We start from the raw sequence: 17,036 nt of genomic DNA on the forward strand, positions 1-17,036 counted from the left end.
TGATTTTAGTTACTTTATGTTCTTGTTGTGTATGTCTGTTTTCCATATCTGGTCTTTGTCCCTGGATTGCATTCTTTTGATTACCGCTATAACCTTGGTTCCCTTGATTACTCTTTACTATTGGCATTGTCTGAATTTTATGTGGACTGGTACTTAAAGGGTGAACATTGTTTTTTTTTCCTTTATAGATTGCATTACATAAACGACACAGTGTATCAGAGCCTGACATACTCAACAAAACTGGCTCAGTGGCAAGTTATTGTTGAAGAAATGGAATGGACCGAAGTCATGTCTAAATACAAAGTCAGATATGAATGAATGCTCAATTTGATGTTACTATGCTCAGCTTTAATAAGATGATTTATTTGCCATCATATAGTTATTAAAAGCTTCATGTTATCAACTCGTGTACCACTCTGGCGCTTACTTGTAGTGCTCACGGGTATTGGACTTCAAAAAGTGTTTGGTTGTTTTTAATGTTTAAGTATAGTCAAAGCTTTTTAATGATCTTTTTTCTTCATTAAAGAAGATATTTTAATCAAAATATGAACCTACCAAATAAATGTTTATATACTACCATATGAGAATCAGCTATAGAGGAACAAATTCTGGTATTTGAAACGCCTTACAATATGTATTCATTTGAATCATACTGCTTTAAAACTAAAATAAATGAGAGCCTGCTTTTTAAGTAGCAGTCTTTTTAAGAATCATGCAAAATATGAAAAATGTGATACACCCTACAAAAAAAGACTATATATTTTCATTTTAATAATTAAGTTGTTTTAAGGGTCTTTATCATGACATGTGTAATTATTCATTCTAATCTGCCTGCTTTTAGGAGATAATCAACATTGAAAATCCAATAGATTCTATTGTATTTGAGTGTCATTTCAGAGTTATCTCCCTTATTTTTGAATTATACAGTGCATTCTATACAATTTTTATCTCCTATGAGCACGAGTTATATGAAAAACCAAATGTTAATTTCTGTTTACTAAAGCATTTTAAACAAGATATCAAAAATAAAAATATGTAGGCTTTCCAACCATGTATCACATCTCGCATGATTCTTAGCTGGAGTGCTACTTAAGTATGATTCGAGAGACATTGATCGTATACATATCAATTTGTTGTTATTTGATTAATTTTGTTGTGACATTTTTTTCTTTTGTTATGTTTGTGAAAGTTCTTTTCATAAAGATTCATTGTATGTTGAATCTGGCTTGATCATCCTTTGGGACCAGTGACAAATCATATTTCTGTTTTCTGCGCTTCTCATGATATGAATTTAAACGCAATTTAGAAGACTCTACAATTTTACCACACCAAAAATTTATATACAAAAAAATGACTGAGAGATATATTTACTTTCTATAAGGCAGATAAAATGCTTAGTTTGTGACAAAGAACTATACTGATTTAGAAAAGAAGAACTGTGAATTTGCAATTGTTAAAATGTTTGAGATTTCTTGCTTCCAATGTTCTATTCCGATTTGGAATACAGGTACCGGTGTTCAGACAGACATTTGTAATACTCATTGTAACAAACTTTGTGCTATTTTTGGTCGATCTGTTTCTATATTCATATGAAGCCTTGTTTTTGCAAGGGCTTCTACAGAAAAAAATAAAAGCGATTAGCCCAGTGCTTGTAATAAAATTATTGTAATATTATTTAAGTAATTTCAATTTTAATGATTACTTACATTTGATATATCCAAATTAATTTCAACTCAAATAGAACACTAATACACCTTCTACTTCATTACCGGACTTTTACCTATACAAAAATGCCTATTTTCATAATTCCTTGTAAGATTTCGAGCTTTCTGTTTTCATTTTGTAGCTGTGTTCAGCATACTACTCTATCCAGCATTTAACTGTGTCCATCATATAAATTTGTCCCTTCATGTAGAAAATGAATATTTACGTGAAATAATTTTAAACATAATTTCCATCATGTAAAATAAATGCCTAGTAATAGAATAAAGAATTCATGTTAAATCTTATGTATTTATCCTGCTGAAGTCGATTCTGTAATTTTGTTACTCCAAATAAATTAAAAAATGAACCTAAAATACCAGATATGGTGCAGTTTGGCCATTGATTTAGATTACTAAAATAGCATTTTTGTCCGTATTGCTTAAAATCTGCATTGTAAATTTTCTTTAAAATTTGTCAGAAGATATACTACAGTTAGTGTAGTATCATATACAAATCTAAAGAAAACTGAATTATGGACATTTTTTGGGGTTAACCCGGTCTACTACCTTAACCGAATTAGATAAAGTAGTTTTTTCCATGAATTGATAAGCTGAAGTAAAGAAATGATCAACTTTTTGCAAATGACAAAAGAAATTAATCAATAGGAACGTTAGTATAAAAATGTCAATGTTAGGGTAAAACCGGAGAATTGGAAACCATCGCCATGGTCCTGAATTTATACAAGCATTTCCGATAGAAATGGTGGGTTAAACATGTTTTATAGCTCGCTAAACCTTCTGCTTCCATCGTGGTTAATTCTTTCCGCAGCCGAGCATCTGTCTCTGTTTATATAATTAACAGTAAGTTTGAACCTCCATAAAACACACATAGACAGGTATTACTTCTATGATTGGTATTATTGTATTTGGAAGTAAAATACTTACTGTGCGATCAAATTCCATATTTTTGCTCGTGTACATGGATGTGACGGAAAACGATATAGACCAAATACACTTTGAGAGAAATGTGGATTATGTACTTAACATAACACTTAAAAGAAAATGCTATAATTTATTAATGCGTAGCTGTTACATGCAGTACAGTTGAGAAGTGAACACTGTTAATTAAGGCGGTTATTTGAATCAATGAACGCAGTACATAAATTTGCCCTTCATTTGGTCACGGTTGCGTGAAATTCTCCTATACATCGGGCAGTTAGGAACTTATAACAATGGAGAATCTGAGTTATCTTTCTTACTCTGAAAATAGCATCAGCGGCATAAACAAGGTAAAAAATTGCCGTGTATCTCAAAAACACGGATACAATCCAGTATTTGTATGACTGTTCATTGTAATGACTCGACTTGCAGGTTAAAGGTTCATCATTACCTTTTGAAAATATGGCTTCAATTTCACCACATATTTCACTAACTACAGACAATCCTGTGTACCTAGAAACATTTTATGGCATAGCTTCACCTAGATATGGATAAGTTACATCAATTTTATATCAAGTAATTTCAAAAAGTGGCCTGACTTTTGATGTGTTAATTTTATCAATTCTTGTATATGTTCTTTGTTGTGTATTTCTGTTTTCCATGTCTGGTCTTTGTCCCTGGATTACATTCTTTTGATTTCCGTTAGAATCTTGGTTCCCTTGATTACTCCCTCATATCTATGGGATGTCTGCTAGATATACAGGTATGTTTGTAGTCAGATGGAAATTTGTGGTAAAATTGGGCCATATTTGTGAAAAGATTATGATAATCCTTAATGGAATATTAGTTTAAAGTCATACTTGAATATATAAGAAAAATCATATAATCGTGTAAGTGTTACGTGCTATTTTTCATTTGCACTTGTATTTATGAATCCTCAATTCTAAATAATCTATTCCCTTTATCGCAAACATGTTTTTACTTTACATATATGATTGCATATTAAACAAGAGGCTCCCAGGAACCTGAATCGCTTACCTAGTTAAATTTTGTCTTTCAAGGACAATACATTTAACAAGTTGTCCAAAAAATTGACTCAAGAATACTTTGGTAGGACTTAACAGAAGGATCATTTCAGCAATTGAAAGTTTCTTTTTACCTATTATAGTTATCAAGATATTGGCTGAAAACTGTAAGAAAAAAAAAGTCATTTTTCTCCTTTCAAGGGTAATAACTCTTACAAGGAGTCGTCTGACAACTTTTATCCCCGAAGACTTTTGTAGTCCTAATAATAAGGATCATTTCAGCCATTGAAAGAATTTGGCTAAACCCAACGGTTTTGGAGATGTATACGAAAAACTACTGTCTCACCCCTATGTTTTATTTTTAGCAACAGCAACCATATTTTTCGACAGATAAAAAATTACCACATCAGTTCTATGTAGGATACTCCTAGGAACATTCTTACCAAGTTTGGTTTCAATTGGTAAAGTAGTGTCAGAGGAGAAGAATTTTGAAAGAAATAAAATTAAACATAGCAAAAAAAAAGTTAAAAAAGGCAATAACTCCAACATGGTTTAATGGATTAAAACAAAAACTTGACCACTGATAGATCTCATTATGCTGAACACTTTTACATAGTTAGAATTCAGCTAAACCTAACGGTACAGTAAAAATGACAAACTACACCAAAACAGTTGTATTAATGATCATATTTACGCTGCGTTTAAAGTGACCTAATGGTTTCTGCCAGAAGTCAGTCGAACTCGTTTTCGCATAATTGACTGTAAATGTCAGACAGTACAACAATGATAAGATCCATACTAAAACGATGGCTACAAGGTGGTTGCCAATCGCATAAGTCCAAAATGATTGAATACCATAAATGATAATGTGTTAAATTTCATCCTATTATGGTGCTTTATCTATTTCAAATAAACATTTATCTAATATCCAGATGTCACAATATCAATAAATACAAATACATATAAACAAGCTAAACCACACAAATTGATCTAAGAAACTCTCTACACACTAGGACATATCTTACTAATAGGGTTAATTCATCAATTCAAGGGCAGTTATAAATTTTAGATTACAACGCAAGTATTCCTACCCTCAAATATCCCGTTTGAAAAATTGGAAAAAATATTTATGTGGGCATTTTCTATATTTTAAGTATACTGAAAAAGAACATCATAACAAATTACTTCTTAACGTCAAAGTAGGATTCTCTAATGAACGGCCAAGGGTTATATGTATACAGAGGAGTTTTAATTACTGTTTTTCGTTCCAGTTAGCAATGACGCCATTGACAACCAATTTTTGGACGTAATATTATGAATTCGGTTTCTCTTTATTTGTCGAATTTTATCATTTAGTTTTTTTATTCCTCGAAACCACTTGAGTGTAAGTCTTCGTAAGAATCAGGCAAAATAGAAAAAAAATCAGACACATACGTACATTACTGGATGTTTTCAGAAACTTTTCAAGTAATGAGTTTTTTAACAGAGTCATCTGATCTTGAAATGTTTTTTTTTTCAGTGCATTTTAATGAAATTATAACTGGAACTTGTCTTTTTCATTGATTCTGATAGTGCAAATAGTCAAATCACACCTTCAAAATGGTGGATTCTTTCATACCATGTTTTACCCACTGCCTGATTCTTACAGAGACGGACATTTGACAGTGTTATACCATAACAATTATTATGTAATAACATGTTCTGCGTGTACAGCTTTCTTTTAAAATCATGAATAAGTGACAAACTTTGATCTCTGGTAAATGATTTTCTTCCACAAATCACTAATTTCTAAATGATATGACGGATGTCTGTCGAAATGATTACCAATGGCAAAAATACGGAGTAAAGCATCTTTTATTTCAATCAAACATTTATAAGAGAATGCAAAAGACAACTTCGCCTTATATACTATGGCATGTTAATCATATTCCCACTTTAAACAAATCAAAGATACCTATTTTTTTGCTATATTTGTATTATTGATACAGTATGTGTGTTAACAAACGTGTTGAAATACAAATGAAAAAGTTACGCTTCGCATTCTTTGAAATGGTATATTTCGATTAAAGATGCATATCCTTTGCCAGGAATCCTCGATATCTTTTTTAAAAAGTTGAAGTTTTGCTGAAACTGTCGGAAAAAACGATGTTCGAGATCTTTACGTTCAACTTTATTTTCAATATTTAACATTCGTCATCGATGTGTTCCCGATCATTTGTTTTATTTCGGATTTGGATAGTAGTGAAGACACTAGCACGACCTCACTGAAAAAAATCTTTAGTTAAAAAAGTAAATAAGCAAAGCAAAGGGCAGAGTGGTGTCTTTGCTCAAACGTCAAGAAAAATATTAAATTAAACAAGAACGACCAATAAGAAGGCACAAACACCGAAAAGGGCACCTGATAAATCAATTAAAACAATAAACTGTAAATTTATCAGCAACTCCGATTTCTAAACCCAGTTGCATGTACATGCAGTCAAACCTGTCGAAACCAACCCATGATAATCGGAAAACATCGTGGGTTTTCATCAGAGGTAGAAGAAAAATGACAAGCGAAATAATTAAGTGCAAGTAATGCGTGTGAAAAATCGACGCACCATGTATGCAGACAGATCGAAGAGATGTTTTGAATACTTTCAGTTGAACGTTTATTTGTACGAACTAAGATAGGTACAAACGCTTCCAATATAACTTGGCAATAAAAAATGAAAAGTAATCAGGTTTGCCGCAGAGCTTAGTCATTGTTTTTTCTGTGTTTTTATATTTTTAGTGTCGAGACGAGAACGTCTTTGGTAACAAAGATAACATGTGCTATGTGTCTGCGTTATAGGTTTAAAGAATCACTTTCTAACTGCATACGTCATCTCCGAAATACGTCACTTCCGACAGAACGTTTTGCTAAATTTCAAAGTATCTGAGAGACAATTGATGTTCCCTATAGCTTGGTGGTCTATTTCGTCATCGTCTACAGATTGTCTAATGATCGTGCTGATTCAATTTTCAAATGGCTGTTAGGTAAGAGATAGGCAACCCAATTATTTTTTTTTTTTTGTTATTTTGGGAAAAGGATATATCGACTATATTAAGATATTCCCTTAACATTTTCAACGTATATTACAAGGGCAGTTTTTAAATTTAATATAATTTCAGAAGTAATACGGTTTCTGGTTGGACCAAAATGTCATTTATTATCTCATATACCAAAATTTGAAGTGACTGTGACGTCGTCAAACTTTTTTTAATTATTAACTCGTTGAATGTTGGTACTTAAATTAAATAATAAGGATTTACTGTTATATTTTTGAGTTCTATTTGAAATAACCTTGAATGTTGGTACTTAAATTAAATAATAAGGATTTACTGTTATATTTTTGAGTTCTATTTGAAATAACCTTAATGCCCGTGAAGCACATACTTTAAAATTATCTGCTATACAGGTTACTTAGTGTGCACCGCTTGACAAAGGTTATTTCTTCATAGACTGAAAAAAAATGTAACAGTCATTCCCTAGATTTCCCTTTTCATTTGCTCAAGTAATTTGCGTCATTTAAAGTTTCTTCTTTGTTTGATATCATGTACATACAATGTATACAAGAAACTGAACTACCATTTTGATGTAGACTTAGTCGATATACGATGAAATCATTACTTGGTCATTTGTATAGAGCAAACAAGAAAAAGACAGGCAATAAAAAATAAAACTGAACTTGAAAGCATTTTCGTATTTAGAAACAAATTAAATATTAACACAAAGAATGTTTAGTTAATCGGAGCATATGCTTCATGACATAGATCTGTTGTGTGTGTGTTTTTATAAGTTGTTATAAATGAAAAATGTTCTCAAGCCGATTGTTTTTTTTTTTTTTTTGGAAAGTCCTTTAATTCCATAAAACACCGAATGTCATAAGACCGGGACAAAGTGTGATGTACACCCGACACCATGTATATACAATAGAAATTAAAGAAATTACCTTTGATTTACCCCAAATATTCCTTTTATTCTGCTTTTGTTTTCTCCAATGTTTTATAGAACAGAAACACTTTTAGTGATGTAATATCCAGTGATCTTTTAAGACAGACTAAAGGATATATCGACTATATGAAGATATTCCCTTAATATTTTTCAGCGTACATTACAAGGGCAGTTTAAAAAAAAAATGATGGACTAAACTCAAAATTCCGCATCGAAAGGAAAAAAAACAAAGACTATGAAAATAACATTTTATTTTTTCAATCATTCATAAAAAGTGTTAACAATTATATCATAACATTTTACAAAGGAGTCAATACCATTTTAGTGATCATTTGCACACACACTCACGCACGTTCGGATGGTAGGGTTATCCACACCTTCTACTGAAACTAATGGTTCAGAATACATATATATACAAACGCTGGGTTAGGACTGATTGTAGTTTTCGATTTTCAATAACAGAATGAGATCGAATAACTTCGTGATGTCATGTTATTAGTAATGTACATTAGGTTTATTTGTTTTAAAAGAATTTCTATCAGAGAGAACAGTTTAATTTTAATATGAACTGATTAAGATCGCGAACGAAGCAAAAACAAATATCGATTCTTTGAACTTTGTGACTGGAAATATTATACTTGATAATTCTAAAGATCAGTTATCATTTTGGTTGGACTGTAGACAAAAGGACAAATTTGTCATTGTAAACAATTTTTATACTCATTATCGTTTCGGAGTAAATTTACAAAAACAGTTGTCCAAACTCATTTGTTCTAATTTACCCAAATAAAAATTTTTTCCCATTCATTTCTTGGTATAACTCAACAAGTTTTTGAAATAAAATGTGCTTGCTTCAAGAAGCCTGTTTTCATTTACGAAAAGTTACAAATTTTCAAATGTTTCATGCTTTGTCCGTCTTTTGTCCATTTAAATCGTATAAAACACCTTAAACAATTTAAAAACATTTAAATTAAAACCATTATCTTTTAATGTTATCAAAAAATATGGAATATTAGGGTAAAGATCTTTTCCGGAACGGAAATAATGGTAAAAGTCTTTTTTGTTTGTTTAAAACTGTTTTTAATCAATAAAAGTACACCATTATTTTTGTACATCTGATTTTGAAGGTACTACAGACGACATTTTAACATGTCGTAATTGTATTATGGTTAATCAGGGAGGGAACATCTTTCAGTCATCTAAATGATCACTTAGAAAGAAGTAAGATAACAAAACAAACATGAAAACAACAGAGTAACACATCGAAAGCAATAATACAAATGGCGATATTGGAACTGAGGAATGTTTACGAAATGAAACAATATAAAACTATACATAAAATATATCAAGAATTTTGCTCTTACTGTACAAAATAAAGAGATCTGATAACCAGAGATTGAAAATCACAAGGTTGATCATCTATAGAAAAAAAACAAACACTGCAGATGGATTAGCTGCTCACTGATGCATGAAAATTCTACAGGTCAAGCAAAACGGAGGGAAAGTACGACTTATCATAGGCAAATTATAAAGGAACTTGCAGATTCATCAACAGCAGATATTTTACAGGAAAATTGCAGATGGAATACGTACAAATACAGTTATACCGCTTATACACAAACATGCAGACTGATCACCTGCAAGTTTACTGCAGGAAAGACTTTGGTCATGGATAGAAAGTAAACTAAATACAATTTTATTTCAATCAAACAACTGTACCAATATATACAGATCAAATGGTAAGGATGATGAGGAAATATAGGATGTCAAGGGAATGTTTGGCTTTTGGAAAATGAGTGTTTGATTTAAACAAGAACATTCAAATGTGTTCTTGTTTCGTTAAACTTACTTAGAAAATAAAAAAAAAACAAGGTTAGTAGGAGTCTACCCAATAAGTTATTAAGAATAAAAACTGTTGTGTAAAAATATAGAAACAATATTGACCTGTGTTATACTGCTCTTCAGAACAACTACTTATATGTGAAAAAAAATCAAAATAAAATATTCCTTTATATTTAAATCAGACATTTAGTTCTGAAGTTAAATAATTTTAGGTACTAAGGCTTCATCTGCCATTCTTTCATTATAGAAATGTTATATAACACAGTCATTATAGAAAAGAATTTGTACAAATATCACAGATGCAAATAATCACACATCACTCTCCTCACAGAAAGAGTATTTGTAATAACTCTGATTATTGTTCACGATACTTATGGGAGTTATTTATTGTTGAAACAATTAAGTATTTGGATTTGTTTCGGGGAAACATATTTCACTTGCTTCACATAAAATCGATATCTGTTAGAAGGTTTAACCAAATTTCAGACAGCTGATAACTGCAAACTACTAGACAAGGACATCAAAAAGAGTGTTCAATATCTTAGATGAAGGATTCTAAAAGCATATCTATTTTGTGAAGTATAAAAAATTCAAAACACAAAATTCTTAATACTTTGCCATTTCTTTAGTATTTGAACAAAACAGAAACCCAAATAATTTTGCCGTTACTTCTGTACAAATAATTTCTCATAATTTAACGTCATATTCAATTATTTACTTCTTTTCATTTCTTTCTTATAATATATATGTTCTTATTTTAAAGGTAGTTATATTCACAAGATATACATCTGATAAATTATCTACAAACAATACAGTTATGTGATAAATATTGAAGAGTTAAACTAGTGTGGAATGAAAAATCATTAGTTGTTAAAGACACTTATCACAAAAACGGCACACTTACCTTACCAGATCGTACTCATACATAATATGTTTGTATAAACGATAAATGATTTACAACGAATTTCATTCCAACAGAAATCAACAATATTTACAACATTTGAGCATTGCAATATTTTACAGTTACGGGTTATGTTTTGGCAACCTTCTGGTACACGTGTATAGTTTAATTTACCCCTATATTATATTAAAACTCATGCAATAATCTGTCATTGGAATGGGAGAAGGTATTTAGTGAAGTTACTTTTTGTTTTTTGTCCATCGCTTTTTACACTTATGTTGCAATGTACATTTTACAGTTCAACATAACATTGCCGCTGGTATAAAGTAACCAATTATTGTTCTATAGCACTTTTTTGTCACATTCTCCAATAAAATGTATAAGACTGAAAGATTCTTATCACATCATGTCCAAAGAATCTCTGGAAATGATCCAATTAATAATCATCGAAAAACAGAGATAAGAATCAAACTTACAGTACCATTAGCATCTAACTTCATATCAGAATAAGGTATGAAGATAAAGATATTTACTGTAATACACCAGATCAATGTATGTTTAGTTTTTGATTAAATTTTGTACTTCATAACAGACATATGTCGTTCACCATAACTCATATCACCACTAACTAATCAGTTTTCGGACATTAAGATATAGCCAGGTGAACAACATTCCCTGAAAAGGGTTTAGGTTGGTAAATTACTTTGACACAAAACCATGGAAATGGTGGCGTTTCGTTGAGGTACTCACAAGGTTTGGTTGGTTAGTAAGATCAGGTAATGTTATTTAAAATAAGAATCTTAACACTTCAACACTTTTGCCACATAGTACAAACTACACGACGGCTTTATCACAACATGTTAGTCCTTGTATCTATTGTGGCTATAATTGACTCAGAGTGTTCGATGAAACATTTGTTGATGCAGAGTGCTGAGGGGATTTCCTGCGTCTTGGTGGAGACAGCCTTCTGAGCTGATTAAATTCAGATCTCCTGACTTCTGTTTGTTGCAAGTCTCTTTCCCTAAGGCTCATTTCTCTTTCGTGTCGTAGTTCTTGTCTTCTAGTTATCACTTTATCAGCTATTAGGGCGGGTAACATATCAAGTTGATTCTGTAAAAGTTCATGTAAATGTGTGTTTCATTAATAATTTTTCTAGGAGTAATTTAAATTATGGTGTCCAACTCAATCAACGATGGTAAAATGTATAGTGTAACATTCTTTATTTAAAAGTACCAGGATACATATAAGTGCAATCATTACAGTGTTGACATTGGTATAAGTGAAAACTATGGCGGGTTATTTATAAGCGTGACCACATGTGCAACGAACGGATGATCTTTGCCTACTAAAAAATCTACAAATGTTAAGGAAGATCATACTGATTACACGGAGCATTCTTATCTGCCATATTGCAAAAATATACAGTTGTTATTTTTCAATTAACTAACAGCATTTGAAATGATGTAAAATGATGTTTAAATTGTCTTTAAAACAAATTGACATAGAAATTACAAACATTAACTGTAAAAAGCCTCTTTCAAGGAAAGATAATTGGCGGGAAAATGTTCCAAAGAAATGTAATGCATTTTTTTTCTAATATTACAAGAAAAGAGATAGGTGACACTCATTTTCCCTTGATAGCATGGTACCATCGCAGCATGTTGAACTATTAATTTGGGTCACGTGTGGACACAATATTAGTTTTTGACACACTTGAGCATAGGGTCTTACAGTTCATTATGGATAAGACAGCTGGTTTTAACACAATAGTGCACCAAAGTTGACATTCAGATAAAGATGAAAAATGTTCTGCTTTCAAGGCAAAGACCTTTGCCTTTGATACATTAAACAAAAAAATATGTAGGAGTTGTATTAAATACCGGACTAACAATGTTGGCATGAGCCACTTAAACTATTATAACCCGAAAAGAGTTAAATATATATAAATTCTAATTGATAAACACAGGAAGGGATTTACATATAGAATCAAATAAAAAAATCCTAATTGGGCCAAAATTGTTAGAAAGTTTATTTTTTTCGACGACGACAGAGTAATACAATAATACGACCACAATTTGTTTTGCGGTCGTAAAACAAGGACAGACGAAACGATTATTCTTATTTATTGCTCGTTAGTCAAAGGTTAAATACCAGTTATTCAATGTATGAATAATATCCAAGGTACAAATATGACCTTTTAAAGTGGCCATTTGTTTATCACTTCCTAATGACCTTAAACACAATTTAGGAAAGATTGAATTCTCCATTGGTATACAATATGAGGCAAACTGTTATAAAGCGTGGACGTAAGAGGTAACTACAGTTCATATTAACTTGTAAATGTATCATCGGTAAAGAGTGCAGTCCGGAGTTTACATTTTTATGCGATTCATATACGTATTATATTGAACCATTAACTATCTATAGAAAATTTGGTGTTGCTTTACAGTATAAAAAGTTTATTTTGTGATTGCATAAAATCTAACAATGATTATATCTAAAAGTGATTTAGATACCTCTAGTATCAAAAGTCCTTCAAAAACAAACTCCTGAAATATGCAATATTTTGTCAATGCTACGGTCTTGCGTTACATGTGTGGGGCAATAATAATATAGCTCCGTTGATATTCTTAAGTTTAATTTATCCGTGCTGTATTCGACTTTCAATTTCGATATTTCTTGGTTGTTGTTTAAAATTTACCTTTGAATCTTGAACTTCCTAAGTATTTGATTTTAATGCTGGTGATAAGTGATCGTGTACAACATACCGAAATTTGCAATATTTATGTGATTGTAGTTTTTTATTCGTCTACACATACTTCTCAGTTTTGTCTATACATATTGCCGTACGATCTGTCCACTCAAAAAAACATATGTTTTCTTACTGCATTTTTATTCAATTTAATATGATAGCAATTTTTGACATTAAGCGTGAACTGTAGTTTGTTTTACCTACACTTTCTATGGAATGTAGTTATTTATTTTCATCAAGAACAATCGTTCAACTAAATAAAGTATTGATGTATTGAGGTACCTGTAACTCTGCTAGCTTATCTTCAATTTTCGTAACTTTTTTCTCCAAATTATGACCATTTGTCTGCATATCGGCTACCATAACCTGAATATGTGACTGTGTCTGAAATCAAATTATCTAATTGTAAAGAATGGGCAAACCTGGAAAAACCGATTTGTCTTATAAGTGCTATATTGTTAAAACATGTTTTACCTTTTAACCATCACAAGTACATTTTAAGAAAACCACCAACCACTACAAAGTTAACAACATCTAGATTTAAGGGTTCGTATAGAACTGCAACATAAACAGTAGATCACAACGATGAGCATATTTTGTCTAACCATTAATGTAAGATAGATATTAAATCCGTTGTATAACGGATGTTTATAATAAGAAATTGACATATTGACCTATTGATACAAATCATTGAATTAATAGAACCGTGCTTGGAATAAAGGAGACACAATGTATTTCCATTCCTATGGAGAATGTTAAGGTTAGGGATACAGGTTACAGACCACCAATTCAACCAATGAGCATTTGGAACGTACGCAAAAATAGTCCTACGCAGAAATTACCCCTTTTCCTCATAGTGCTGTGAAAAAAGTTCTCATCTTATTTAAAAAATTTAAACAGTTTCTGAAAGGAAAAACATTTCTGTACATTTTATAGGTGCATTTTGCTTCTTGTGATGTGAAGCCTAATCTCCATAATGATTTTTAAATGTACCCCTATCTTGTGAAAACACTGGGATTTCCCATGCTATTTATAGACCCTTCACTTCCGGTGACCAGTACTGCACTGCAAGTCTGCTTTCCCCACACGCCATTCTGAGGATTGTGAGCTGACATATGTAGAATCATGCTGATATATAGTCATCTGCAGGTTAAAGTTAAGGTAAAGTCCAGAGAAGCCATTGAATATTGTGAAATTAGCATAGAAGCCTATGGGAAGTGGAATTAGTGGTTTTTAGCCTACAGCTTACAGACAAACCGAAACCAGAATTATCAATATGAATTGTCGATATTCTGGTTACATGTATAAGCATGGTCACCTCTAATTTACATATTCCTCTTTTCTGTTGCATTTGTTTTTGGGGGACTAAAGAATAAGTCTAGAATCGTTAAGGAGTGAAGCAGAGATTTAATAGTTTTCTTTATTAGCATCACAAATAATATTTAAACACTTTTAGACTTTTTTAAAATACAAACTGATATTGATATATACGACTTCATTATGTTATCCCCTTTTTAAGTTCAGCTATAGATAGCTGCGTTATCGCGAAAGCCAATGGCAAAAGTTTCTAAACTATAAAAAAATATAAAAGTTTCTATTCAAGGATCCTATAACAAGTTTGAAATGCAATTTATTACTTTACTTTGTGTAGAGATTTAATATGGATGTGCATTAACCGAAAGATATTCATTTATCGAAACGAATACTTGAAGTTTGATAATCCACAAAACTGCTCAGTACTTGAAGATTAGAATGGGATTACCGTGGGGAAAACCTACCTATAGGACACAATAGTATACATTCCATTGATGACAAATTGACAAATAGTGTTTAGGTTAAAACCAAAAGCACGAAATCGTAAGAAAAAAAGGAATCCACTCTTTAAGTTTTCACTCCACACTATAGAGTAAAATGTGTAGAGTTTGTGATAAGTGTGTATTTCTATCTAAAGCATGCACTCTTTGTTCTATATCTACAAGGGTGATGAAGGGGAGGTAAGTAATCATAGGTATATGTTATAACTAGCAGGTACTTTGCGGATTCGCCATATTGAAAAATGAAGGATAAAGGATTTGTTATTACAAACTTGGGAACTAGAGTATTATTCTACAACTGAATTTAAACAAATATTATAATAATGGTAGCAAATAATGCACTTAACACAAATATCGAAAAGCACATTCATGCAAGAAATACTATATTGGCACCTATATTCGCAGTGTACATATTTTCATTAACTTCGCAGAAACATAGCTTCTCAATAAACCATTGATAAGATATGGGTATTCACAGAATTTGAAAATAGCCTGAAGTTTTAGGAACGCATTTTTAGTACACTCACTCGAAAATATATACACTGATAGTGAGAGAGTGACCATGCAGTCTAAAGACGATCTAGATGCCATGCCTGAAGATTATATAGGTATAGCTGTCTGAAAGAGCTGGTACGAAACGTTTTCAAACCTGTCGAAATTCAACATGTGAAGTTGAAATATAAACTTTCCGTCTTTGAGTCAATCCATCAAAGCCTATCTGCTATATTGAAAAAGGAAAGGAAAATCGATGGTCAGTTAATTACCCTAATCGTCAAAAATTTTCACTCCAATCATGCAAATTATAGATCAATCGTTTTATAATTTTTTTTCTTGTACTGAAATTTGATAACATACTTTTTGTAATTATCTATAATATTTCCATATTTAGTCGAAAGAACCATCGAAGTCCTTTCCTTTTAACCACAGAAAACAGGATTTGACAACAAAAACAAACTTCAAAATGGAGATTGACATTCGTCAAGGATGGAAAACAAGACAGTGATGTAGTCAATGATATCTGTTTTACTTTTACAAGAACAACAAATTTAAAATGCCAAAGCCAATCTATTTGTTGTTAGAAGAATACGTTGAGATATTAACGTTTTGTTTAATACCTTAAAAAGACTTTTGTTAACTTTAAAATATTGATAAGAAACTTACAAAAGTTAAAGATCATTTCAACATGAAACAAACGTAAACTATCAATTCGTATGTGTGAAAATACAATTAATAGATCCGTAATTTAAACAAACTGGATACAACACAAACTGTTAAAAGGAAAGGCTCCGAGAAAGGTCCGAGTTCTGTACTGTGCATTCTAGAGTGTTTACTTGACAATGCATATTCAAAGTGAGTAGTGCATACAAATTTGTTGCAGAACATAATATACAAGACCATATCAGTTTAAGACTGAAAACGTGCCCAATACTGGGACAGAGACAAGTCAAATAAAAAGCTGACAAGTATAACGAACGATTTCATAAATGATGCTATAGTTATTACTATTGTCTGCCATACGTCTAATTGAAATACCTACAATATAAATTACAACTATATAAGCTCATTAGTGACTACCTAATCAAGCAAACACATTGGACATTATCTCTGAAAAAATCTCTCCTTGAGAAAAAATATATAAGGTCAGTTTCGGAATGGTCTCACCTTAGCCATATCGGCAACGGTGTTTTGTTGCTCTGTTAATTTTCTTTGGTCCATCTTCACATCTCGTAGGCTGAAATGTAAATACAAATTTCCAAGCATTGTCTTTATATCAGGATAACATTATTTTCATACCGGTGCACCTGGTCCATGCTCCCAGTTTTTAGAGTTGCTCATTTACTTTTGTTACTTTGTATGTATGATTTTAGTTACTTTATGTTCTTTGTTGTGTATGTCTGTTTTCCATGTCTGGTCTTTGTCCTTGGATTACATTCTTTTGATTACCGCTATAACCTTGGTTCCCTTGATTACTCTTTCATATGACATGCGATGTTGGGCATAAAATCTTTGATAGACTCATTTTGCATTAAAACATTATCCTTACGTTAGATTTGTGGTCTCTTGTCAGTAATGTTAAACTTTTTTGT

At 31.4% G+C, this 17,036-nt stretch overlaps 2 protein-coding genes across 8 annotated transcripts in view; one reads left to right on the forward strand and one right to left on the reverse strand.

Moving 5' to 3' along the window:
• The window catches only part of LOC148621807 (serine/threonine-protein kinase B-raf-like), a 31,815-nt gene extending 30,595 nt beyond the window's left edge, over positions 1 to 1,220 (forward strand). For both annotated transcript variants that reach the window (XM_088576540.1, XM_088576539.1), the window contains exon 12: positions 189 to 1,220. In XM_088576540.1, the coding sequence (XP_088432666.1) occupies positions 189 to 266 (78 nt within the window). In that variant the 3' untranslated portion in view covers positions 267 to 1,220. The remainder of the gene's footprint in view (positions 1 to 188) is intronic.
• Positions 1,221 to 7,874: 6,654 nt separating this feature from the next.
• The window catches only part of LOC148621808 (small conductance calcium-activated potassium channel protein 1-like), an 89,538-nt gene continuing 80,376 nt past the window's right edge, over positions 7,875 to 17,036 (reverse strand). For 4 of the 6 annotated variants that reach the window (XM_088576544.1, XM_088576541.1, XM_088576542.1 and 1 more), the window contains 4 exons: positions 16,612 to 16,681; positions 15,599 to 15,670; positions 13,418 to 13,519; positions 7,875 to 11,493 (listed from right to left, as the gene is read on the reverse strand). In XM_088576544.1, coding sequence (XP_088432670.1) covers positions 11,266 to 11,493; positions 13,418 to 13,519; positions 15,599 to 15,670; positions 16,612 to 16,681 — 472 coding nt within the window. In that variant the 3' untranslated portion in view covers positions 7,875 to 11,265. The remainder of the gene's footprint in view (positions 11,494 to 13,417; positions 13,520 to 15,598; positions 15,671 to 16,611; positions 16,682 to 17,036) is intronic. The other 2 variants (XM_088576545.1, XM_088576546.1) reach the window with 2 other exon arrangements.

Source organism: Perna viridis, chromosome 3 (genome assembly GCF_037379345.1).
Source record: "Perna viridis isolate PV_CMFRI_1.1 ecotype Kerala chromosome 3, ASM3737934v1, whole genome shotgun sequence".
Taxonomy (NCBI): domain Eukaryota; kingdom Metazoa; phylum Mollusca; class Bivalvia; order Mytilida; family Mytilidae; genus Perna; species Perna viridis.